The sequence below is a fragment of the Podarcis gaigeae genome (genome assembly GCF_964106915.1).
Source record: "Podarcis gaigeae genome assembly, chromosome: 4".
NCBI classification, from domain to species: Eukaryota; Metazoa; Chordata; class Lepidosauria; order Squamata; family Lacertidae; genus Podarcis; species Podarcis gaigeae.
The window spans coordinates 98,332,218-98,358,237 of NC_139677.1; the positions used below are offsets into that span (position 1 = coordinate 98,332,218).

Below are 26,020 nucleotides of genomic sequence, written 5' to 3' on the forward strand. Positions count from 1 at the left end.
GGAAACTCAGCCAGATGGGAGGGGTATAAATAATAAATTATTATTATAATTATAAACCAACGGAACTGTGTTCTAATTCACAAGCAAGCTCAGGGGTATCCGTTCAGATCAGTCCACTACGAAAAGTGACCCAGACAATATCATCCCCCTTGATAGTGTTTGAAGGATTGAACCCTGATATTTCCCTAGGTACATTTTGTTCAGCTCAGTTTCCTTACTAGGATTTGGGTTGTCCTGGAGCGTGACCACAAACTTCGACCTCTTCCTCAGCCCTTCCAGGAATATGACCACCAGACCTCGGATGTCCTCTGCGTTGTTGGACGTGAAGGTGTATTCGTCTCCCTTGATCGTGGCCAAGGTGAAGCTCTGTCCCTGAAGCTTCCCACCTCTAGAATAGAAATACTTTATTGTCACAGTACCACTGTACCAGTGAGATTAAACGAGCCTCCCTCAATCTCTCAGTCCTTGTTACACTCTGTGTGCTGTCGTATGACCACCAAACCCGAACGTCAGCTGCAATGTTGCTGTCTTCCATTCAGCAGCCTCACGGCCCACCTGTAGAAACTGTTCTTTAACCTGTTGGTGTGTCTTATCATGCTTCTATATCTCCTGCCCGAGGGCCCCTTTTGCCAATATATACATTTTATGGACACCATACCTTTGGACATACCCTTACCCATAAAAGGTAAAAAGGATAAAGGTAAAGGACCCCTGGATGGATAAGTCCAGTCTAACGCGACTATGGGGTGCAGCGCTCATCTCGCTTTCAGGCCGAGGGAGCCGGTGTTTGTCCACAGACAGCTTTCTGGGTCATATGGACAGCATGACTAAACCGCTTCTGGCTCAATGGGACACCGTGACGGAAACCAGAGTGTATGGAAACGCCATTTACCTTCCCGCAGCAGCAGTACCTATTTATCTATTTGCACTGGTGTGCTTTCGAAACTGCTAGGTTGGCAAGAGCTGAGACAGAGCAACGGGAGCTCACCCTGTAGCGGAGATTCGAACCTCCAACCTTCCAACCAGCAGGCCCAAGAGGCTCAGTGGTTTAAACCACAGCGCCACCAAGCGTCCCAACCCATACCCGTATCAGCATACCTGTTGAAGAGGAAAGGGTCATAGAGACCTTTTCCTGCCCCTTTGCTTTCATGGAGAAAGTGGCTGAGATTGGGGCAGGGCATGTTACAGAGGGTTATCACTTTCCCCAAAGACCAGAGGACTGAACACTTCAGCATATTGCTTGGCTGCATGCTAACGGACTTACTGATTAGTTAGCATTTTGCCACCTTACCTGCTGCTGGAGACGGCAGTGATCTCTGGGAAGGAAAGTTCCAGAAGGACCTGCTCTTGTTCATCGACAAAGTACACTCCTGTCCAGTTCACAGCTACAATGACATCGTTTTTGGGAAGGCTGGGACCTGGGTTTGAAATAAGATGTAGCTCCATCAGGCTTCAGAATAGAGAAGGGAAGCAGGGCTATTCCATCAGGAATTTTAAGAGAGCAGCTGCCTCTGGTGCTTCCCAGTGATTACCAAATAGCAGCTGTTTCACCAGCCTCCTTGAACTGTTCCCAGCTGGTAATGAAGGGGGAAGGAATGGGTTTCTATGAAGTCAGTCTGAAACGGGACCCTAAATCCTCATTTTTCCTCCTCCAAGGGAGCATTTCTAAAATACATTAACTTGAGCTTTTGAGTCAATGTATAAACAGAAAGCCAGCTGTATAAACAAGTGCTCAAAGCCCTCTCCTTTATCAGTCCGTGACGGCAATGGATGACCTTGCCAGTTCCGTGGAGCAGGGATGGCGCATCTGGGTCTTATCTTACATCCTGACCACAAAATGATGCACAGACCTTGTCAAGTCTGACAAGAGACCCGGGAACGGTGCCAGGAGTGTTCTCAGAGTTGGTGACCTCCTGCCCCAAGATAAGAGTATAGGAACAGGAACAACCTTTTATGGTCAAGAGTACCGGAACAGGAATATCTATTTATGGTCATGGATGTCAACTTACGTGTATGAGCTGACGTGGTTGGATTCCTGGGGAAGGGGGGAGAAGATGCCTGGAGGATATATATACTGCATGAAGTTTCTCATTTCTTTGGACTTGCTGGGAACTGACCACGCAAGTGCCTTCTGCTATCCGGAGAGCAGAATAAACTCTTTCTCTGAATCAACCTCAGTATCATTTGACTTCCTCCCTCCCTCCCGGGAGCAACGCAGAACCAAACGGTGAACTCCAATAAGGCTATAGTCCTTATAAAAGAACGGTAACTAAAACTTAAGAAGTGAGCTTGCCGATAGATTGCCATTGTTCACCACCAACGTCTATAGTTAAGAGCGGTGCAGTCTATCATGAGGTCTAGTTTCTTGGGGTTACCTGAGAACTTGAAAGCTTCGTAGAATCTGGAGAACAGCAAAGGCCACTTGAAGCGAGCAAAATCCACCACATCTTCCTTGACTTTCTTCGGGTCTGTTCGCTTCTGGGTATAGATTCCCTGTAGGAAGGAGGAAACAAAACACCAAGTTGATAAACCTCAGTGAACATCTTGTAGGGTTTTGGGTGGACCAAGCAGCACTGAGAAATCTAAAACATATATTCAGCAGTTGTAGCCTGGTCCCACTACAAAGATACTGTTATGTACTGAAGTTCTCACCCTGGGCCAGCAGGGGGATACTGTAGATAGGTATTCAAATGAAGGATCGAAAGTGACGTTCAGTGATTGGATAGTTTTAGAAAGTTGCTACAGTAACGTTGTACTGGAGCTCTATATAAGCAGGCTGACTGAGCGCTTCAGTTCAGTTCTGTTCCAGCTTACAAATAAAGAGCTGCTTTGGAAGAATCGCTGTGTTGTCTGATATGTTCACCCACAACTTAACAGATACAGTGGTATCTCCGGTTGCGGACGGGATCCGTTCCGGAGCTCTGGTCAGATCCCGAGGTTTCTGCAACTAGAGGGACCCCTTCTGCACATGCACACACAGCGAAACCCGGAAAAATACTTCTGAGTTTGCCACGTACGTATCCTGAAGGATACATAACTGGAGGTGAACAGAAACAGAGATCTCACTGTACTTAGATCACAATCCTATATACCAGGAATGGGGAACCAGTGGCTCTTCAGCTGTTGCTGGACTACAATTCCCATCATCCCTGACCAATGACTATTCTGGCTGGGTCTGATGGGAGCTGTAGTTAAACAACAACTGGGTTGCTGCATGTTCCCCAACCTAGATAGATGGATAGAGTTGTTGTTCTCATGCGTCTGTCTCAAGAGACAATGGAATGCACCTCTGGGAATGAAGTCAAACCACTGGGGAATCACAGCACCTGCTGTGGCTGTAGAGATCAGGAACTCGTAACTGCTGCCTCCCGAATTAGCAGCACTGGAGTGGGATCCCTGGGGCGCAAGCCTGGGCAGTGTGTCTGGAGGTCCTGGGCTGCCCAGACAACTAAACCTCCCTCTCGACCTCATTGATGTGGTCCAAAGGAAGGAGCCGTACAAGTCGCCATCCAACCACCTTAGGGACCCCAGTCTGGCGAAGCCATAGCAGCGCACGGAAATGCCGTTTACCTTCCTGCTGCAGTGATACCTATTTATCTACTTGCATTGGTGTGCTTTCGAACTGCTAGGTTGGCAGGAGCTGGGACCGAACAACGGGAGCTCACCCCGTCGTGGGGATTCGAACCGCCGACCTTCCGATCGGCAAGTCCAAACGGCGCAGTGGTTTAACCCACAGCGCCACCTGCGTCCCTTAATTTGGTGCATATGCCCCCCCCCCAATTCCTGGGAGTTCTAGTTTGTTAAAGGCCCTGGGAGGCGGCAATAGGGGTGCACAGCAGAACAGTGGGAAGGAGAAGGAGTTTTCTGTTCGTATAAAGGATGGATGCAAATTTCAAATTAGGATAAAAGGTAAAGGTAAAGGTACCCCTGCCCGTACGGGCCAGTCTTGACAGACTCTGGGGTTGTGCGCCCATCTCACTCAAGAGGCCAGGGGCCAGCGCTGTCCGGAGACACTTCCGGGTCACGTGGCCAGCGTGACAAAGCTGCATCTGGCAAGCCAGAGCCGCACACGGAAACACCGTTTACCTTCCCGCTGGTAAGCGGTCCCTATTTATCTACTTGCACCCAGAGGTGCTTTCGAACTGCTAGGTTGGCAGGCGCTGGGACCAAGCAGCGGGAGCGCACCCCGCCGCAGGGATTCGAACCGCCGACCTTTCAATCGGCAAGTCCTAGGCGCTGAGGCTTTAACCCACAGCGCCACCTGCGTCCCTGTTCAAATTAGGATGCCGCCACTTAAAATGAGTGCTTTTTCCTAAACTCTGGCAGCCTCAGCAGAAGAGGAACGCTCAGCTCCTTGCCTTTTTGTGGGCAGCTATAATGTACTGGGCCCACTTCTCGATGGTTTTCGAAGGCGTGATCTCTCTGTCGGGGATGTAGGAGGGGATCAGGTTCAGGAGCCGCTCCAAGACCATTTCCGACCCGTAATCCACATAGTACTGCTGGGAAGCCAGCTCTGCCAGGTCTTCTTCCTGTGGGGAAAGGGGTTCCGGAACAGGAAAACACAGGAAAGACAATTGGGAAAAGGAAAATGGAAGCTGTTCTTCCTGCAGTACCAGAACATAAGAAGATCCTGCTGGACCTAATCCAGCTTATATACACACAATAATTACCAAAATAAGTAGTCATTCTTCTGAGAAAAAAACCTTGTGCAAAGGCACAGAGACTTACGAACTACCCAGCCTAAGATGAACTTATAATGTCTGGTTTCAATGGATTTTTCAAATGTTTAGCTCAGTCTTTTGTTTTCTTTATCTTTTTAGGTAAGTCCAGTGTTGTTCACAATACCGAGAGATGCTAGTGAAGTCGTAGATGGATGTAGTGGTCTAATCTCAAAGCCTTGATACGTATATTGATATTCAGTTTCATAGAGAATACTATTTCTTGGCTTAAGCTTAAGAGACTGATTTGCTTAGAAACTGTATTTTTTAAAAAGGGAAAAAAAGACTAAGACCACTCAAGAAGCCCGGAAAACTACCTTGGGAGTGTGCTACCTGAAAGCCCCAGTAAAAGGACCCCATCGGGGGCGAACAGCGGCTTTACTTGGACTGCCAGGGCAAAACAGGTGCAAAATGCCAGCACCCTGTCTACAACTTCATTAACATCCATCTACGACGTCACTAGCATCTCTTGGTATTGTGAACAATTCCAAACTTACCTTTTATTGGGGGAGAACAATGTACACCACCTTCATCTCCTTAGCAGAAAACATGGGATATAAATGCCATAAATAAAAATAAATGCATTATGGACTGGAGTGAAGTTCCACACTTAGAAACTTTTCTTTCCACTTCCTTCCAGTTTATTTAGAAAAGCGGGATAAAATGTTCAAACTAAAATCAATACATTACAAATGTGCCATGGTGTGTTTATGTGACAAATTTCGAGCAAGGGGAATGCTTTCTTGAAGTTTTTACTCTAAATGTTTTTGTACTGTATATACTGGAAGCAGCCCAGAGTGGCTTGGGCAACCCAGTAAGATGGATGGGGTACAAATGTTGTTGTTGTTTTTGTTGTTGTTGTTGTTGTTGTTGTTGTTATCATTATCATTATCATTATCATTATCAAACTTGAAGGACCACAGTCCGTCAGATTCATCTATGCCAGGGGTCAGGAAAATGTGGTCCATGGGCCGGATGTGGCCCACGAAGACCGTTTTACCGGCCCATGAGCAGCTCCCTCGGTGAGTCCTCCGTGCGCTGTACTACACCAGCGCAGCGCAGTGCGAGGACTCGCTGAGTGGCGCCAGAAATCGCGTCTGCACACACGCTGATAACGGAAATCGTGTCTGCACACACGCAGATACCGGAAATTGCGCCTGCGCATGCACAAATACGGGAAATCACGCCTGCGCATGCACAGATACCGGAAATCGCGTCTGCGCATGCACAGATACCAGAAATCGTGTCTGCACATGCAAAGATACCAGAAATCGCATCTGCGCAAGCACGATTTTCGGCATCTGGGCATGCGCAGAAGCGATTTCCGGTGCCGTGAACATGCACAGATGCGATTTTTGGCACCGCACTGCGCCAGTCTGGCCCATGGACGATCTCCATGCGAGTGATCTGGCCCATGGCCGGTAAACCTTGCCGAGCCCTGAAGATTCTATGCAGTCGCTGTACAAAGTCCGTCTGCTGTCAGAATGAGCAAACTCTGTTGACAGCCCCATCAAAAACCACAAGATGGGTTTTTCACATGGGATGCCAACGTTTGTCCAAAATTCATCCTCATAATTCATCTCAGCCCCGGTTTTTATGGGGGGAAATGTGCCCAGCTGCTTACCTTATCACACCGGTATTCCCCAAACTTCACCCCTCTCACGATCTGTTGATAGATGAGGTTGGTTGCGACGTTGTCCTCGTTGGGGTTGTGCCAAGGCGTGAAGATCTCTTTCCTGAAGAAGAGCCTCCAGGGGGCATTGCGTTCCTGAGCCCCCTGCTCTTTGGCGTACTGCTCGCACTGAGATACGGCATCCATCACGTGGTCGCTGCCACTGCCGAGGGAAGAGACCTGGAAAGGGGAGAGGAAAACAGGTAAACGTTTGGCGCCCTCCCCTTCCAATAAGTGGTTGTGAGGCCTTAAAAAAACGGGGTTCAAGCCAGCCCAGCCCAGCGGTTCCACCGACCAAAATCATTGCTTTTATCCCCTAATCCAGTGGTTCTCAACCTGTGGGTCCCCAGATGTTGTTGGACTACAACTCCCATCATCCCTGAGCTCTGGCCTTGATAGCTAGGGGTGATGGGGGTTGTAGTTTGGCAGCATCTGGGAACCCACAGGTTGAGAAGGCTGCCCTAATCGCTTCCAGCGGTTCGAGACCCGCAGGCGCTGCCTGGCTTTTTAAAAAATTAAAAAATTATTTAAAATTTTAAAAATTTAAAAACACCCCCCCCCCCCAAAGCAGGGTTCCCATGGTGGGAAATCCTGGTCCTCAGTGCATCCCTGTTGCTGTGTGGGGAGAGCTGGATTTAGGTTTGATGAGGCCCTAAGCTACTGAAGGTAATGGGGCCCTTTATATGTCCAGCTGTCCTTTGTCAACAACAAATTGCCGCTGTTTTTTGTGTTGGATATATGCTATATGGTAATTTAGGGTCCTAATAGGTATCGAAAACCATTTGCACATAATGAAATATGTATTTTATCAAAGTGATTGCTGAACTGAAATACAATTAAGAAGATTACTAAGCTCTAACCTAAAATTATTTTTTATTCGTAACAAACTGAATAATGCAAACATATTGGCATTTGGCAATAACAAAAGTTCCTTTAGAAACACAATTTCCAAAGACTCAGAAACTTGCTGTAACATGAAATAATCATAGGTGTAAATATATGATGCAAACTACTAATAATTATAAATAGCAGAATGTAGGCACCCTATATATAGATAGGAGCAAACCAGTGATAATTTAGGGAGCAGGCTAGCAGGCGGGGCCCATGACTCACATCATAGGAGCCTACACAACACAAAACACTATTGCTGTATGTAGGTTTTATTTTATTTTATTTTATTTTTATCTTATATTTTGGAAATGTACATTCAGTTTTTTTTTCCTTTAATTTTTTTTGGGGCCCCCAAGAGAGTGAGGCCCTAAGCTACAGCTTGTTTAGCGTATACGTAAATCTGACACTGGGTGTGGGGAGGGTTTGTCTATGGAGTCCTTTACAGTTTGGTCCTAGGTAGGGCCAGCCCACCCATGGGGCAACATGAGGCAACCGCCTCGGGCGGCAGCTTCCACAGGGGCAGCAGATCCCAGTGTAGATCTTTATCCCCCTCCCTTGTTCCTCAAATAGATATTGACTCACACCCTTCTTGAGGAGGTGGCACCATTTTGTGGTTTGCCTCAGGTGTCAAAATGTCTTGGGCTGGCCCTGGTCCTAGGAATTATTATTCCTGCTAACGTCATCGTAGCGGTAGCAGCAGCAGCAGTTATCTTATGAATCTTCTTCAACATGAGTCTTACATAGAAGCAATGAAAAGTTGCTTTAAAAACATCACAAAAATAGCAACGAAGTTAAAAAAAATGTAAGAAAATAGGTTTATTTCCTTCTCAAGGAAGAAATTTAGTGAAGATATACCATATTAATTATTTTTCTAAATTTAAAGTTATGATTTGGGTTTTCTTTCTCCTATGATAGTGGATGGAAAATTTTTTTCACACACATTTTGTATGTGCCAAGTAACGTGTACAAAAATGCATATACTAGGGTAAAGCATGGCTAAAATCATAAATCATGCATTTTTATGAACACTTCACCCTAGCATGTGCATTTTTATCACATATTAGGAGAAAATGTAGGAGACCCGCATTGCAAAATTCAGAGAAGTGCAAATTTTCAAGGCTGGTTGTGTTTTGGTTCTTGTACTGCTTTGGAAAATGCAAAATATGTAGGTCCACCATTAAATGTGAAGTGGATTTCTCCCTCATCTCTGTAAATAAGAACAAACAGTTTGTGTTGGGTGCTGGAGACTGGGGACCTAACTCCACGAATGCTGCCTTCCCCGCAAGATGGGTTTTGAAAGTAGCATGTTAAAAGCACACCCAGTTTCCCCTAGACCTGTGGCCTACCTTGTCGAACAGAGCAATGTAAAGCGAGAATCCAAAGTGGTCCTTCAGGCTTATCTTGTCCGCCAAAGAGTTGCAGAGCTCTTTGGCTGTTGTCGCAGAGTCTGTCAACAAGGTCTTGGTTGTCCCATCCATGAACGTCACGGGCAGCATTATGGGCTTCTTAGATTTGGTTGCCTAGCAGAAGGAAGGAAAGCCATTATTTTTTTAAAATTAAAAACATAATCTAAGACAACTGTAGATGCAGGCTTCGGATTTTCAAACTAATGTAGGACCTCCGGTAAAATCTCCTCCCGTGCTTGGTATTGTAGCAGATATTTAATGTTCTACACAATACCTCAAGGACCGCCTCTTCCCATATGAACCTACCCGGACCCTGTGATCACCTTCTGAGGCCCTTCTTCGTGTGCCTCCTCCTCGAGAGGTCCAGTGGGTGGCAACACGAGAACGGGGCCTTTTCTGCAGTGGCTCCCTGTCTCTGGAACGCTCTCCCCAGGGATGTTCGCCCGGCGCCTTCATTATCCACTTTTAGGCGCCAGGCAAAAATGTTCCTTTTTAATCAGGCCTTTGGTTGATACGATTTTAAAAAACACTGGGATCTGCTGCCCTGTGGAACCTGCCGCCCGAGGCAGTTGTCTCATGTTGCCTCATGGGTGGGCCGGCCCTGCCTAGGACCAAACTGTACCCTTTTAAAATGTTTTTTTTTTGGGGGGGTCACTATTGAGTTGCTGCTTTTATTTTTATTAAATATTTTGTGGTTTTATATCTTGATTTTATTCTGTGAACTGCCCTGAGACCTCCGGATATAGGGTGGTACAGTGGTACCTCGGGTTACAGACACTTCAGGTTATAGATGCTTCAGGTTACAGGCTCCGCTGACTCACAGCTAGTACCTCAGGATAGTTTTGTTGTTTCAGTTACTGTGTTTTCAACTTGTATTTGTATTCTGTGAACTGTCCTGAGATCTTGTGATGAATGAAGGGCAGTCTATAATTTATAATAATGGTGGCGGTGTTGATTCCCGGAAGCCGTAACAAACTACAGTTTCCAAGATTCTTTGGGGGAAGCTATGACTGTTTAAGAGACATCACCTTGCCAACAAAGGTCTGTGAAGAGCATGGCACATTTGTTTATTTGTTGTTTACTTAACAACCCAATATCGACAACCTCAGATATGCAGATGACACAACCTTGATGGCAGAAAGTGAGGAGGAATTAAAGAACCTTTTAATGAAGGTGAAAGAGGAGAGCTCAAAATATGGTCTGAAGCTCAACATCAAAAAAACAAAGATCATGGCCACTGGTCCCATCAACTCCTGGCAAATAGAAAGGGAAGAAATGGAGGCAGTGAGAGATTTTACTTTCTTGGGCTCCATGATCACTGCAGATGGTGACAGCAGCCATGAAATTAAAAGACACCTTCTTCTTGGGAGAAAAGCAATGACAAACCTAGACAGCATCTTAAAAAGCAGAGACATCATCTTGCCAACATAGGTCCGTATAGTTAAAGCTATGGTTTTCCCAGTAGTGATGTATGAAAGTGAGAGTTGGACCATAAAGAAGGCTGATCACCAAAGAATTGATGCTTTGGAATTCTGGTGCTGGAGGAGACTCTTGAGAGTCCCATGGACTGCAAGAAGATCAAACCTATCCATTCTGAAGGAAATCAGCCCTGAGTGCTCACTGGAAGGACAGATCCTGAAGCTGAGGCTCCAATACTTTGGCCACCTCATGAGAAGAGAAGACTCCTTGGAAAAGACCCTGATGTTGGGAAAGATGGAGGGCACAAGGAGAAGGGGACGACAGAGGACGAGATGGTTGAACAGTGTTCTCAAAGCTACCAGCATGAGTTTGACAAAACTGTGGGAGGCAGTGGAAGACAGGAGTACCTGGCGTGCTCTGGTCCATGGGGTCACGAAGAGTCGGACACGACTAAACGACTAAACAACAACAACAATGACTATTTAAAATGGTACAAGACTGCTTTATATGTATAATGCAGATGGGGCCCTAAAGAACCACAAAGGTTCTGGAAATATTAACTTTCTGATGTTTGTCCCCTCAAGAGTGCTTTTGTGTTCACAGAGGAAAACATCACCTTAGAGATTATATTGGGCTCTTGCAATATAGTTTACGTAAATCAAGCACTTTTTACCTGAAGTTCCAGCCAACTTGGCGGCTGAGTTCTTGTCCCATTGGCAAATGTCCTTCTGAGCCTCTCTTCACAATATGGAGCATAACCTGGAGGCCCTCCATTGATGAAGTTCCTTAAATACTGTACACCAAGACAAAAGACGGCAATGAGAACTTCCACATGGCTTTCAAACATTCAAAAATACAGTTGGCAGCACCATGTTTTTAAAAATTAGGTTTTTGATTTCATGCTTCCGATTTCCTGTCCAACATTTGATTCCTGACCGCACCCCACAATTTTTATTTTTGGAATGGTTGCAAATATGTGGTTCTGCTCTCAGGTGGAATGTGCAGAACAACCAGTCCTCCTACTTAAGTACAAATAAAAAAATCAAGAAAGAAGTTACAACTTACCCCCCAAAAAAGATTCCCCAGTAAGGATAGTTAGGTACGTATCACAACCATTCAAAACATCCCTCCATTCCGCAAAATAAATAAATAAAACAGGGAGGTGGCTTTGCATCATAGCAATTTTAGAAAAAGTTAAAAGCGCCAAAACGTTCCTGAAAACCTAATATGAGAAGTGGACTTTCCCAGTTACACAATTCCTTTTTGTTTTTAAGTAGTCTTATTGAATTTCATTTATTTGGTTTTTCAGATTACAATTTTACAGTCAAATGTCGAACATAAATCATAAAAACAAGATTCCAAGGAATCTCCTGGACTTCCATCCTCCCCTTTGTGGGTCCTATTATTAATCATTTCCTCCTGCATCTTTTACCCAAATCTTATACCTCTGCGTTGTATCCAGAATTCACCATAAAACTACAAATGATATTCCAATCCTACTAACAATTTTAACTGTTTACAATGGTCTTACAAAGATACGTTATAAATTTATCCCCATTCCTTATTAAAATTTTGGTTTTCCTGATTTCTGATTCTTCCGGTCGTTTTAGCCATTTCGGCATAGTCCATCAACTTCACCTGCCATTCTTCTCTGGTAGAACAGCAATTCCAACCAAGATCCAACATTACCTTGACAAACTTTTCTGAAGGGGCGAAGCAGCCCACACACAAGGAGACGAGGATCCACCCTCGGGCATGGCTGCTTTTGGAAGGGTTCTGGGTCAGCTGTTTGCAGATCTGGCAATAAATTTCATCCCTGCCGGAGGAAGAGCACTAAGTTTGGAACATAACTCTCAAGTTCCCCCATGGACAGAATCCATTTGCAAGCGCTAAGGAGAAGTGCTTCTTGCAGACAGGCTTGTGCACAGGTGGAAACAGTGAACAGAGCATCTCTTGGCTCAGCCGTCCCCATCTTGCAATACACACCCTATCATCTATCTATTATCTATCATCTATCTATCATCTATCTATCAATCATCTATCTATCTATCTAACTATCTATCTATCTATGCATTCAGACACATTATTTGCTTGGAGGAGAACTGCATCACAAAATTTGGATAAATGGGAAATTTTGAAGGCTAGCTGTGTTTGATTCAGAAAGTGTGAATCATCGTAAAAAAATTATCAGCATTGCAGTGCAAATTATTCCTAACATTTGCATATGCAATTTTGCCTAATGTACACATATTAGCAAAACCATTTTCTGTCATATAATGCATTTTTTGTATGTCATTTTCTGTCATATAATGCATTTTTTGTATGTCATTTTCTGTCATATAATGCATTTTTTGTATGTCATTTTCTGTCATATAATGCATTTTTAGGCACTCTTTACCTCCATCTGCACATCTTTGCACACATTACATTGTGGGAAAACTGCTTTGCAATATTTGGAAATGTGCAAATTTCAAAGGCCGTCTGTTTCAGTTGCATATTGTTTCGGAAAGTGTGAATTATGAAGTTTCTCCTTTAAATGCAAACTGAATCTAATTCCTCCCCCATCATCCCTAGAGAAGACCCGGTGACCATTTTAATGCCCATACAGAATGTTTCTTCTTTTTCATACTAATATCTAACCTTAATGCTGGCCTGAGGATGCCATTACCAATAATGAAATGGAGCTTTTCCAAATTTGAGGTAGGCCGGTCCTCTAGCATGCTGTTGCCTTGGACGGTGGACTCACCATCGTGAAGACGCTTGGTCACCTAACAAAACACAGGGAGGGAAGGAGTTAACCTGTGACATGTGTGAACGAGGCATCGTCTCCCCCTCTTCCCTAACTCCCACCCACATACAGACTGAGGGGTAGGGGACCTTGACAACCTAGCTCTGCTCTAATATGCAGCCGGGACATTGCTGAGGCAACTTGGATGCTTGATCTCAGCTGCAGGAGCACTCTCCGTGGTCCTGAAACCACCCCTTGCCCTCTCTCCAAGGTGCTGATTTCTGCATAGTCTTGCATAGTTATCGCCCACTTGGACTACTGCAATGCGCTCTACATGGGGCTACCTTTGAAGGTGACCCGGAAACTGCAATTAATCTAGAATGCAGCAGCTAGACTGGTGACTGGGGGGCGGCCACCGAGACCATATAACACCGGTCCTGAAAGACCTATATTGGCTCCCAGTACGTTTCCGAGCACAATTCAAAGTGTTGGTGCTGACCTTGAAAGCCCTAAACGGCCTCGGCCCAGTATACCTGAAGGAGCGTCTCCACCCCCATCATTGCGAGAAGCCAAGTTACAGGGAACTAGGCAGAGGGCCTTCTTGGTAGTGGCGCATTGAGCACATAGAGCGCATTGCAGTAGTCCAAGGGAGAGATAACTAGAGCATGCACCACTCCTGTGAGACAGTCTGAGGGCAGGTAGGGTCTCATCCTGTGTACCAGATGGAGCTGGTAGAGAGCTGCCCTAGACACAGAATTGACCTGCGCCTCCAAGAACAGCTGTGAGTCCAGAATGACTTCCAGGCTGCACACCTGGTCCTTCAGGGGCACAGTTACCCCATTCAGGACTAGGGAGTCCCCCACACCCACCTGCCTCCTGTCCCCCCAAAACAGTACTTCTGTCTTGACAGGATTCAACCTCCATCTGTTAGTCACCACCCATCCTCCAACCGCCTCTAGACACTCACACAGGACCTTCACTGGTTCCGATTTGAAAGAGAGGTAGAGCTGGGTATCATCCACATACTGATGAACACCCAGCCTGTATCAAAATGGCATCCCTGGGTATGTGCTGATGGGCCCTGCCAGGGCATCGGGAGCCACGGCAGCTGACCAAGGGGTCCAGATGTTGGACTGCTACCAGAGAACTTGTGCTTTCCATGCTGGAAAGAACTATTGCTCACCTCTTCGGTGAGCTTGGATTTCTTCTTGAGGGTCAAGGAGACCAGCTTGTGTCGCACGCTGTTCTTCTTGTGGCTGTCTATGTGAGCGCTCTGCAAAGGCAAGAGGAACAGTCTTATTTCATAAAACTGTAGAGCTGGAAGGGACCTCAAGGGTCATCTAGACCAACCCCCTAGAAATGCAGGAAACCTTTGCCCAACGTGGGGCTCAAACTCACAGCCCTGAGATGACGAGTCCCACGCTCTGCCAACTGAGCTTGAGAGAACTGATTCCATGTGCACAACACAGTGCTGTGCATGGGTTTGGGAGGTCTGGGTTCGAATTATGCCAACCCTGCAGGGCAGCTGGCACCCCCGTTTTGCAAATTTGGGAAAGTGAGGCTCCAAAAAGTCATTTAAGAAGTCTTGCATAGGGCACTGAGATGAGCCTCACCTCCCTGGTCAGTACAATGAGAACACCATGTGCCTCTTAGGTTTACCATGAGATAGGACAAGATAAGAAAAATGCTGTGCTTTCAATTTTTCAACTGCAGTGCCTTATAAATGTGCCAATAATAGCTTTATGGGTTTCTCTTTAGATGTGGAGATTAGCACCAAAAAAGGAGAAAAGGCTCTCAATATTATGTCTGTAGAGTGCATCACAACCAGAACATCAAAGTGCATTAAAAGGTAAAGGGACCCCTGACCATTAGGTCAAGTCGTGACCGACTCTGGGGTTGCAGCAGGTTGCGGCGCTCATCTCGCTTTACATGTGGCCAGCATGACTAAGCCACTTCTGGCGAACCAGAGCAGCACACAGAAATGCCGTTTACCTTCCTGCCAGAGCGGTACCTATTTATCTACTTGCACTTTGACATGCTTTCAAACTGCTATGTTGGCAGGAGCAGGGACCGAGCAATGGAAGCTCACCCCGTTGCAGGGATTCGAACCGCCGACCTACTGATCAGCAAGTTCTAGGCTCTGTGGTTTAACCAACAGCGCCACCCGTGTCCCTGTGCATTAAAAGGTAAAGGGAACCCTGACCATTAGGTCCAGTCGTTACCGACTCTGGGGTTGCAGCGCTCATCTTGCTTTATTGGCCGAGGGAACAACAACAACAACAACAACAACAACAACAACTTTATTATTTATACCCCACCCATACAAAAGACCACCATAGAAAGAATCAGCAAAATGCAATTCAACCTTAGATAAAAACTGAGATCTCAACTTGCAATTTGTGAACTAAATTCTCACTGACTACAGCAGAGAGTCTTGTGGCTCCTTAAATTCTAATAGGTTGGTTTTTATTCATTTAACTCCTCCTTTATACCATCCACTGGTATTAAACACATTTCTGCTACCCTGCCTCTTACCTCTGCTTCACCTTGTAGAGCTTGAAGTTCTTTTTTGTACGTCTTCTTCCCTAGGGTCTCATAAATTTTGGTCATCACCGGGATTTTCTCACTGCCATCGCTCATTGCTGTGTGGTATTTGGGCTCAGGAAGGTCACCCATGAAGCGAAGAATCGTAATCCACACCGCAAGGGCTGCCTGTTGTTTTTTAAAAAGAACCGTAATCATCAATTTGTCAGTTATCCTTGCTGGGACAGGAAGAGGCAGATCTCCAAATGGATCACCAAGGATTCTGACTTCCATACTTTCTTCAACAACAGCCTTTCCCCTCCCTTCTAAATTAGACTGCTGAAATCAATCAATTGTTTTATTTGTACGCCCCCTTTCCAACGTTAGAACCGTGCTGAAAGCAGCTTGCAAAATATCAAAAAGTTATGTGACTAAAAAAATGACAAAAGTACTCACGAGCAGTAAACAAAATTTCAAGAAGTACACAACCAAATTGAACAAGTCCCACATAAATCATAAGATCAAAGATAAAGATACAAAAATTTACTGTATTTTTTGCTCTATAGGACGCACCCCCCCTCCAAAAATTAAGGGGAAATGTGTGTGTGTCCTATAGAGTGAATGCAGGTTCCTTGGCTTCAGTGATAGCAACGCAAAGCCTCTGAAGCGCAGGGGGAGCGCTCCCTCCACACTCCGGAGGCTTCGCGTTGCTTTAGCTGAAGCATGGAGAGCGAGAGGGGTCGGTGCAAGTTCCTGCTGCGCTCTGCAGGCTTCGGGTTCCTTTCACTGAAGCCTGGAGAGCAAGACTCTCCTGGCTTCAGCAGAGAGGGAGAGCTGTGCAGCGCCCCTTCAGCAAAATGGGAGGAGAAATGGAAGGGGCTCCGTTTCTCCTGCCGCTTTGCTGAAGGCGTGCTGGGCAGAGAGGGGGAGAATTTTTTTTCCTTGTTCTCCCCCTCTAAAACAAGGTGCGTCGTATGGTCCGGTGTGTCCTATAGAGCGAAAAATACGGTAACAGCAACAACGCCCCTTTACAACGCCCTCCCAGGCCAATATTCTGTTCAGCAGTCTCAGATTTTGTAGTTGGAGTCAGTCTAGGCCCTGTCCTCCAGGTGGAAAAAATGCCTGCAAGGCAGGGAGAAGGTCTTCCAGGACTCACAGCCAAGATGAAGAAAGCTTGCGGGGAAAACCAGGAGTGGACAAAATCAGGTAAGATTCCCAGGGCCAGTTCACACAACCACTACTGGTTTCAGAGGGCTAGTTAACACAAAGCCACTTCCGACGTAGAAAGGAGGTGGGGTTGCGGGCTTCACCCTCCCACCATGCGCGCGGGGGGCTGGCTCTTAGCCTCCGCGCGATTGAGGGAATTCTGATCCTACCATCCCCTGGCCAGCCAATCAGCTGGCCTGGGGGGCGTGGCCAGCTCCATTTAACGCAGGGGCGGCCTGGGGTCTCCCTCTTTTGCCCCCTCCAGCTGCTCCAGTTTCCCACCCTCCCGCCCTTTAAGGTTTTCATCTTTGACCTTGTTATGGACCTTGGTTGGTCGCTGTTGAGGGGCCTGGTAGGAATTTTTCCACTTGGCAAATTGGCACCAGCCACTTGGTTTTTCACCTACCTCATCACAACTTCCTTGGTATTGGCGGTTAGGCATTGGTATTGGTATTGTTATTTAGATGGAAGGGGGGGAAGCGCCATCACCTCGCCCGCATATTGAAGGGTAGTCCGATAAAGGATTCCGGGGGGTGTGGCTCTGTCCGAAGCCTATGGAGGTGAGGGCCTAAGGCACGCCCCCTAGCGGTGACCCTGGGGGATTTCCTAGTTGATGTGCATCAGCAGGACTCCCCCTACTGGTGGTTAACCCTTCCCGGACTTCAAGCAAACAGGCTGAAGCCAGATAGTCGGTTAGGACCAATGCCTAAGCCAATACCGCTCATCAGCTGTACCCTATAAAGTTGTGGCCATATTTAGCCCATTAACCTTAAATATCTGTGTCATGTGTCTTTATTTCCACTGGGGGGAGGCAGGAACTCGCCACGCAACCATTACTGTTCTTCTCCAGGGCTGTTCACACAGACTCACCAGCTGGTCTCCCTCATCCTCGTGGTACAGGAGCGGCTGCTTGAGGGGCCGGCGTATGTAGGTTTGTGTGGTCGTGCCCTGGAAGTACGTAGCGGCAAACTTGGCGAATTTGTACTCCGAGAGGTCCTCTTCCTCCTCCTCTGGTAAGGGCAAGGCTGTTTCAAGGTCGTCTTCCTCCAACTCCTTTTGTGCCCTCTCGAGATCCTGGGGAGGGAACCAGCAGAAATTTAACCTGGTTCAGTCTGGGTCAGGGGCGCCAGCTCTTGGGAGATGAACCCTTTTGGGCCCCCTGAATAATTTGGGTGTGTGGGCTGGGCCCCTCCAATGTCCAAAAAGCGTGGAGGCGAATCGTGGAGCCAAACGAAGGAGGAGAAAGAGGAGGAGCTGCTGGCCATTGAAGCCATGCGGCCACCAGCTCTTCCCGACGTCGGGACGTCCCACACACGATGTTGCCTCTCCCCACTTCCCACAAATCACCTTCACAACAACAAAAAAAGCTGAGCCTAACTGCAAATCAACTCTGGATGGCTTTTGGGCTAGGAGAAGATGCTTCCTAAGCTTACTGTACTTTTCCGTGTATAAGACGCCCCCATGTATAAGACACCAACTATTTTGGGGGACTCAAATTTAAGAAAATGGAGGGGAGAGGGAACAGAGTTATTGAGCTTTTTTGTGGAGGATTGCCCAGAGTTGTTGAACTTTTTTGTGGAGCTTTTTTTAGGGGGGATTGCCGAAATCGCTCACCAAGACGGATCGCTATATCCACCTCTCGTCTGTCCCATTGCCGGCAGAAGCTGCCAATCACCCGCACAGCTGCCAGAGCGTCAGCCAATCAGCACCACCCATTGATGCAGCGACCAATAAAAAGCACAATAGCCGCTGACAGCCACAGCAGCAACCAATCAAACGCCAACCATATGCGCTACCCATGTATAAGACGACCCCCACTTTTTAGCAGGATTTTTAAAGGAAAAAGCATAGTCTTCTACATGGAAAAGTACGGTAATTTGATACATTGCTTCTCTAAACCAGCGTCGCCCCAAGTCGGTGCTGGATCGGGAAGATGGCAATTGTAGTCCCAAACATCTGGAGGGCACCAAGTTGGGGAAGCTGCTTCCTAAACATGCTAGCAGAGCCGTGATATGGAGTGTGGGGTGTGTGTGTGTTAATGTCTCCTTCCAGTTACCTCAAACCCATTGGGGGCTTGCCCTTCTTGGCCAGGAAAAGACGACGTGGTTCCCAGGAAGCCAAACATTTTGTCCACCATGTCGGAGTCGTTGACGGGTTCGTTTCGGGCCTTTTCCATTTTCTGCAAGAGCTCCTTCTTGCGCCGCGCTTCTTCTTTTTCCTTTACTTCCCTTTCTGCGTCTTCCCGAGCCAGCTGGGCCAGGCGTATCTAAGAGAGAGCTGTGGCAATGAGTAACCAGGATCCGAGAGGCACAGGGGCGCCAGGCAAAAGATTTTGCTCAGTCGTCGCAACACAAAATCCCGGGGCCACCATTCCTTGCCAAGAGACAATGATCTAGGCAAATCAATGGCACCGCCATTGGAAACAGCAGAAATTACTAACAGTAGAAGAATGGCGACAGAAGGTAATGGAATATGCAGAAATAGCCAAACTAACAGGGGAAATTCGACAGCAGGGGAAGAAAACATTTCAAAAAGAATGGGGAAAATGTTTGTTGTATCTAGGAAAGATAAGATGAAATAGTAAAACCAGCAGAATTGGAAACAAACCTCATATCGGGAAAGATTAAGAAAAGTGATGGATAATGAAAATAATAATAAGAAAAATGTATAAGGAAACGAATATAACTAACAGTAGTGGTAAATGAATACAGGCAGACAACAATAATTGTATAAACATTAGGACTTCTTTGTTTATGGATACACTATGGACAAATATGGAAAATGAATAACAATATATAAAATGGAAGAAAATAATGCGATAAAATTATATGTGATATAAAAAACCAAAAGAAGGAAGGAGGGAAGTCAGCTCTGAAGAGCAAGTATAAATGTAAAATGTAATACAATATGTGTATGTGGGGTATCTAATTGAAAAACTAATAAAGATTATTGGGGGGGGGAGAGAATTACTGCTTACATTAAAAGAAATTTTAAAATAGCTCAGAAATGAGGAGGGGGCATATCTCTTATGATATCTGAATGGACTGAAAAAATTTGGACCATAGTAAATATGATTAAGCTAGCTTACTACAAAGAAAAATATAAATCAGCCTAACAGAACTATGGAAAATTGGGTGGGTGTTTTATACTGTTTTGGAATAAGAATTCCAACCTTATGCTACTTTCAACCTGCTGTAACAGTATTTCTTCATGCTCTTTAGATTTGGTGTATTTTGTTTATTGATAAAAATAGTGATAAAGAAATCTCAAAGCACTTTGCAGTAGGGAAAATTCGTGCTAACACCATTTAAAGCAGTGAAACCAAATTGCAGACAACAGGGCAGAAGGACCCAGTGCTACTGATCAAGGAAAGTTTGGCAAACCTGATATTTTATTAAGTTGAGTGGGAAACCTGGTGCTATCTAGAAGCAATTGGATTCCAACTCCCATATGCACCAGCCAGCATGACCAATGGTTAGGGACGAAGGGCCCTGGAGTCCAGAAACATCTGGAGGGTCACAGAATCACACAACTGTCCGTGCCTCCAGAATGACCCTTGTACCGTTTTGTAAAGAAAATTTCAGTACCTAAGTAGTAAGCAATAAAAATGTGCTTTCTTCACTAGTGCACACACACACACACACACACACACACACACACACACATTTCAGACTGGCACGAATCCACCATCTATATCTTTGCTGCCCTATCAGAATGTTTGTTGGTTTTTATTGTTTCTTCTTCCATTATTTTTTCAAAAAATTATTTTTATATATATAGTATATTTGTGTAACTTTCATTATACATTAACAAATGAGCCCCATATTTTCTCTAGCCTAGATATAATAGCTCTATTCAAAGTAGCCCCAAATTATCTTTGACCTAGAAGAGGTAAGACCAATCTCTCAAAAGGGGTATATGATTATTGTAAGTTTAGGAAACACTCGTATAATCTATTTCAAGTTATGGGTTGAATTTATTTTTCCCCTCCCCCTCCATGATGTTCAAGGTGTTAAACATGGTTATCCTGCTCCTCCATTTACCCACACAACAACCCTGCAAAGTAGGTTAGGCTGAGAAGGCGTGGCCGTCCCAAAGGCCACCCAGTGAGCTTTGTTCACACCCGAGCGGGGATTTGAACCCTGGTCTCTGAAGTCCTAGGGATGTGGGTGGTGCTGTGGTGTGAACCACTGAGCCTAGGGCTTGCCAATAAGAAGGTTGGCGGTTCGAATCCCTGCGACAGGGTGAGCTCCCGTTGCTCGGTCCCTGCTCCTGCCAACCTAGCAGTTCGAAAGCATGGTAGTGCAAGTAGATAAATAGGTACCGCTCCGGCGGGAAGGTAAACGCCGTTTCCGTGTGCTGCTCTGGTTTGCCAGAAGCGGCTCAGTCATGCTGGCCACATGACCCGGAAGCTGTACGCCGGCTCCCTTGGCCAATACAGTGAGATGAGCACCGCAACCCCAGAGTCGGCCACGACTGGACCTAACAGTCAGGGGTCCCTTTACTCTGAGGTCCTAGTCCAAGACTCTAATCCCTACACCACCTTGGAAGCCCTCAATGTATTCTGGAGAGCCAGTGTGGTGTAGTGGTTAAGAGCAGTAGACTCGTAATCTGGTGAACTGGGTTCGCTTCCCCGCTCCTCCACATGCAGCTGCTGGGTGACCTTGGGCCAGTCACACTTCTCTGAAGTCTCTCAGCCCCACTCACCTCACAGGGTGTTTGTTGTGGGGGAGGAAGGGAAAGGAGAATGTTAGCCACTTTGAGACTCCTTAAAGGGAGTGAAAGGCGGGATATCAAATCCAAACTCCTCTTCCGGTCCCAAGTTCTTAAGGGCTGTGTCAACTAATATGAGAACTAGGGACACCCAGAAATGGTGGATTCTGCGCCATAAAAAAAGGGACACAGAACAGAAGCGTCAACCCACTTGGTGTTTCTTCTCCGCTTCCTCTTTCGCTTTCTTGGCACTCATCTCCTTTCTCAGGCGTTCCTCTTCCAGGAGGCGGAGTTTTTCTGCTTCCAGGCGGCGACGGTACTGGGGAAAGGAAATTAATAATAATAATAATAATAATAATAATAATAATAATAATAATAATAATACATTTTTATTTATACCCCGCCCTCCCCAGCCAAGACTGGGCTCAGGGCGGCTAACAACCAATAATAAAAACAAGTTGATTAAAATACAATTTAAAAGATTAAGATACAACATTAAAACAATTAGGGAGCAATCTCATCATAGGAGGAGAAAGGAAAAAGAAAAAGGGGGAGGGAATCAAACTGATTCTGAACCAAAAGCCAGGTGGAACAACTCTGTCTTGCAGGCCCCGCGGAAAGAGATCAGATCCTGCAGGGCCCTGGTCTCATGAGACAGAGCGTTCCACCAGGCCGGAGCCAGTGTTGAGAAGGCCCTGGCTCTGGTTGAGGCTAATCTGACTTCCTTAGGGCCCGGGACCTCTAGGGTGTTGCAAAAATGGACTTTAAGGTCCTCCGTGGGGCATATCGGGAGAGGCAGTCCCATAGGTACATGGGTCCTAGTCAAGAAACACTGCTTGAATGGGTTGCTCCATTCATTACCCAGCCTGCAGTTTAGAAGGTAAATGGCAACCAGGGAGAACAAGCTAGATATGAGGCAGGAGACATATGAAATGAACAAAAATGGAAAGAGCAGGAACTTCCAACACTGGAAGATTGGCAGGCGAAGATGGTGGAGTATGTAGAGATGGCCAAATTGATGGAGAAGATCCGGAATCAGCGTGACGAACTGTTTCGAAAGGACTGGAACAAATTTATACTAATTGTAAACATCTGAAAACGTTTGCAGGTTTGAACTGAAATGTTTTGTAATGTAAATATAAGGAACAGATTTACCGATAACAAGGTGAAAAGTTATAATAGGATAGAAGGTAAACGTGATTATAGAAAGAAAAGAAAGAAAGAAAAGAAAGGGGCGAGCCCGGGCTGCCCCAACCTTAAATGCACTCTTCTAAGCCCGCCCCCGCCGCCAGCCGATTGGCTGGCGTGGTGAATGATGAATCCTGGGATTCCCAAGTCCCGCGGGGCTGCAGCCAGCTCTGCGAGGCTATAAGTGGGGCGTGAGCCCGCAACCCCCCCTCCTTATGTCGGGAGTGGCTTTATAGAAATGCGAAATATACAGAAAGATGTGTAGAAGTCAGAAAGGGGGAGGGAAGGAGGTCGATGCTCTTACAGAGTAATGTATTAAGTTATAGAATTATGCAACAAAATGTGATCGTGATAAAAGTGGAAAACTTAATAAAAAAATCATTTATTAAAAAAGATATGAGGCAGGAGACATATGAAATGAAGGCTGTGGTGACTTGGCATTTGATGACAACTGTAGTGGGGGGAACATGCTTTCCCCACAAACCATCTGAGCACCCAACTTTTCCTTTCCCCAAGTAATTTTCTCTCCGCTGGACAGAAGGTATGTAAACTCAATATCTTTCCCCTGGTGGAACGGAAAGCAATTTTGTTTTAGGGGGCGGGAATCACCCATGAAGTGGGGGCAGATGTCAGGGACTTGACTGGACACTGAGGAGTGGGTACCAGGAGGAGTGGGTTAGCTGTGATTCCTTCATTGCAGGGGGTTGGACTAGATGACCCTCGGGCCCCTTCCAACTGTACAATTCTACGGTTCTGTGACCAAGTGGGCCACAGAACCTGGCTCCTCCAGGTCCTAGTTCAACACTAACTACTACTACTACTACTACTACTACTACTACTACTACTACTAGGTTTCTCCAGTCATTCTGGGTGGCTTCCAAAGGAGTATTAAAATACAATAACCTATTAAACATTAAAAGCTTCCCTAAACAGGGCTGCCTTCAGATGTCTTCTAAAAATCTGGTAGTTGTTTTTCTCTTTGACATCTGGTGGGAGGGAGTTCCACAGGGTGGGTGCCACTACTGAAAAGGCCCTCTGCCTGGTTCCCTGTAACTTAGCTTCTTGCAGCGAGGGAACCGCCAGAAGGCTCTCAGCGTCCGGGCTGAATAATGGGGGTGGAGACGGTCCTTCGGGTCTACTGGACCGAGGCTGTTTAGGGCTTTAAAGGTCAGCACCAATACTTTGAATTGTGCTCGGAAACGTACTAAAACTAAAACTAAAACACCACGCCGGCCCTCATCAAACCCTAGGATATCCCATACCTAAAATATCTATCACAGACACCATTCAGCTTCACAGCCCCTCCCAACAATATACTCCGCTGAACTGAAATGCATTTTTGTTTTATGAGATGCACCTCTTTCATTAAATTACTATTTTTCTGTTCCATTTGGAACAGTTGTATTTGTTTTTGTGACTGATATATGTTTTTGTGGCCCACCTTGGGACCTTATAGTGAAGGATGAATAAGGTATCTTTCTATATAAACAGACATGTAAGGTGGTCGTCACGCTGCAGTCAGTGTAAGGTCAGACCAGCAGGCGGGCAACTGAGTGAGTGAGCAAGCAGCGTGGCCCAGGCGAGATGTTTAATGGAGGGGGAGGTGCTCTGGGGTTGACCAGGTGTGGGGAAAGAGGGGAGGCAGGGCTGGCGAGTGGAGCGAGCAGGGGAGCAGACCCTAGTAAATTAAAAAAATAGAAATACGCCTCAGGGTGGCCTTTAGGGGCAACGCAAGAAGCACACTTACCTCTCCCTTCAACCGCTTATACAGGCGTCGAGCGATCATGCCCCTGGCGTAGGCTTGGATGGTGAAGACAGCCCAGAGGCGATGGCGGAAGGCTCTGCGCACCAAGAACCCCCGGCACTTGGCTTGGAACTCGATGATGCGCTTGCGGGCCATGTGGTACCTCTTGTGAAGCTTGCGGGAGCGGTAGAGGGCTTGCAGCCTCAGGAAGCCGATCCTCATCTGTTGGGGTGGGGGAGAAATTCAGAGAGCAATTCCTACGCACAAACAACTGACATAACGCACACTGATCTAAATTAACCCGGGGATCGAACCTGTGACCTTCTGCATTCAAAGCAGATGCTCTTCCACTAAGCTATGGGTCCTTAAGGTAAAGGTAAAGGGACCCCTGACCATTAGGTCCAGTCGTGACCGACTCTGGGGTTGTGGCACTCATCTCGCTTTATTGGCCGAGGGAGCCGACGTACAGCTTCTGGGTCATGTGGCCAGCAGGACTAAGCCGCTTCTGGCGAACCAGAGCAGCGCACGGAAACACTGTTTACCTTCCTGCCAGAACGGTACCTATTTATCTACTTGCACTTTGACGTGCTTTCGAACTGCTAGGTTGGCAGGAGCAGGGACCGAGCAAAGGGAGCTCACCCCATCGCGGGGATTCGAACTGCCGACCTTCTGATCGGCAAGTCCTGGGCTCTGTGGTTTTGAGCTCTAATGCGAACAGTGGTTGCATGGGCGAAGCAAAGAACGCAGGGGACTGGGGCGAAGGAAGGGGGTGCGGTGGGGGTGATCCACCCCGGGTGTCACCACTGAGGGGGGTGACAAAAGGCCAGGCGGCACTCACTGCAGGGCCTGCAGTGTGCCTGAGCCACGCGTCTCTCCTGCGAGTGATGCGGTGGCTTGGGTGCCCACAGGCTCCGCGCTACCCCAAGCGGTTCACTCACTGCCTCTTCCTCAGCTATAGGGCGGCTAAGTGGGAGGAGACAGGCAGATTCCTTGGAGGCCCCATGGAGTGTACTGCCCTGGCTGGCCCCGCCCCATGGGCAGCTGGCCCCACCCCCGCAGGCAGCTGGCCCCGCCCCTGGGCACAGGGCATGCACACCACCCCAGTCACCCAATCAGCTTGCTCTGCCTCTGGATAGACAATTGGTCCAGAATCCTGCATCTTCAGGCATACTTACAGCATCGTAATTTCTTCGACAATTATGCCCCCTCCAGGTCCGTTGGATCATCAGAGCTGCATTCCTCACTTTCAGGAAATTGGACCTGGGGAAGAGACAGTTACAATCCATTTTTCTCCTCGTGCACTCTTTGTTTTTAAGCCCAGACCCAGGAAGAAACGCAATTCTTTATGGATTACCTCAGAAAGGTGGACAAATACAATCGCTCTATTGTCATGTACAGCTCACAATCTCATTCAAAGCACCTTTCTGATTTCACATTAAAACTACAAACAGGAAACAAACTGTACCCTAATGTCTCTAGAGCATTGCTCCATTGGTGTTTGGATACTGAAAAGGGAAGTAATCTTTGACCAAATTCAAACCTTCGAGAGCAGGCGCTTTCAGGAAACAACAGTCCAAAGAACAAGTAAGAAATGTATTCTTGAGCAAGAAGCCTGAACAATTGTTTTTGCTGACCCGTTCCTTTACATATTAACTCAAAGGCGTAGGGAAAGAGGCCTCACTTCATCAACTAGCCATTTTTTAGGGGAACAGGCCTGTTCCACGTGGATATTTGTTTATTCAATTTCTTATCTGCCTCCCACCATGAAGTCCATGGGCAGGTCGCAATGATATAAACACCTGCCTGCCTCCT

General features: G+C 46.6%; 1 protein-coding gene across 1 annotated transcript in view; it reads right to left on the bottom strand.

Moving 5' to 3' along the window:
• MYO7A (myosin VIIA) overlaps window positions 1-26,020 on the bottom strand; it is a 161,860-nt gene that overhangs the window by 29,365 nt on the left and 106,475 nt on the right. The window contains exons 22-37 of the mRNA XM_083735822.1: window positions 25,384-25,468; window positions 24,212-24,430; window positions 21,488-21,595; window positions 18,620-18,829; window positions 17,434-17,637; window positions 15,370-15,546; window positions 14,018-14,107; window positions 12,747-12,874; window positions 11,796-11,922; window positions 10,780-10,899; window positions 8,628-8,801; window positions 6,343-6,570; window positions 4,359-4,529; window positions 2,376-2,493; window positions 1,292-1,418; window positions 219-388 (exon numbers count right to left, since the gene is read on the bottom strand). Coding sequence (XP_083591948.1) covers window positions 219-388; window positions 1,292-1,418; window positions 2,376-2,493; window positions 4,359-4,529; window positions 6,343-6,570; window positions 8,628-8,801; window positions 10,780-10,899; window positions 11,796-11,922; window positions 12,747-12,874; window positions 14,018-14,107; window positions 15,370-15,546; window positions 17,434-17,637; window positions 18,620-18,829; window positions 21,488-21,595; window positions 24,212-24,430; window positions 25,384-25,468 — 2,456 coding nt within the window. The remainder of the gene's footprint in view (window positions 1-218; window positions 389-1,291; window positions 1,419-2,375; window positions 2,494-4,358; window positions 4,530-6,342; window positions 6,571-8,627; window positions 8,802-10,779; window positions 10,900-11,795; window positions 11,923-12,746; window positions 12,875-14,017; window positions 14,108-15,369; window positions 15,547-17,433; window positions 17,638-18,619; window positions 18,830-21,487; window positions 21,596-24,211; window positions 24,431-25,383; window positions 25,469-26,020) is intronic.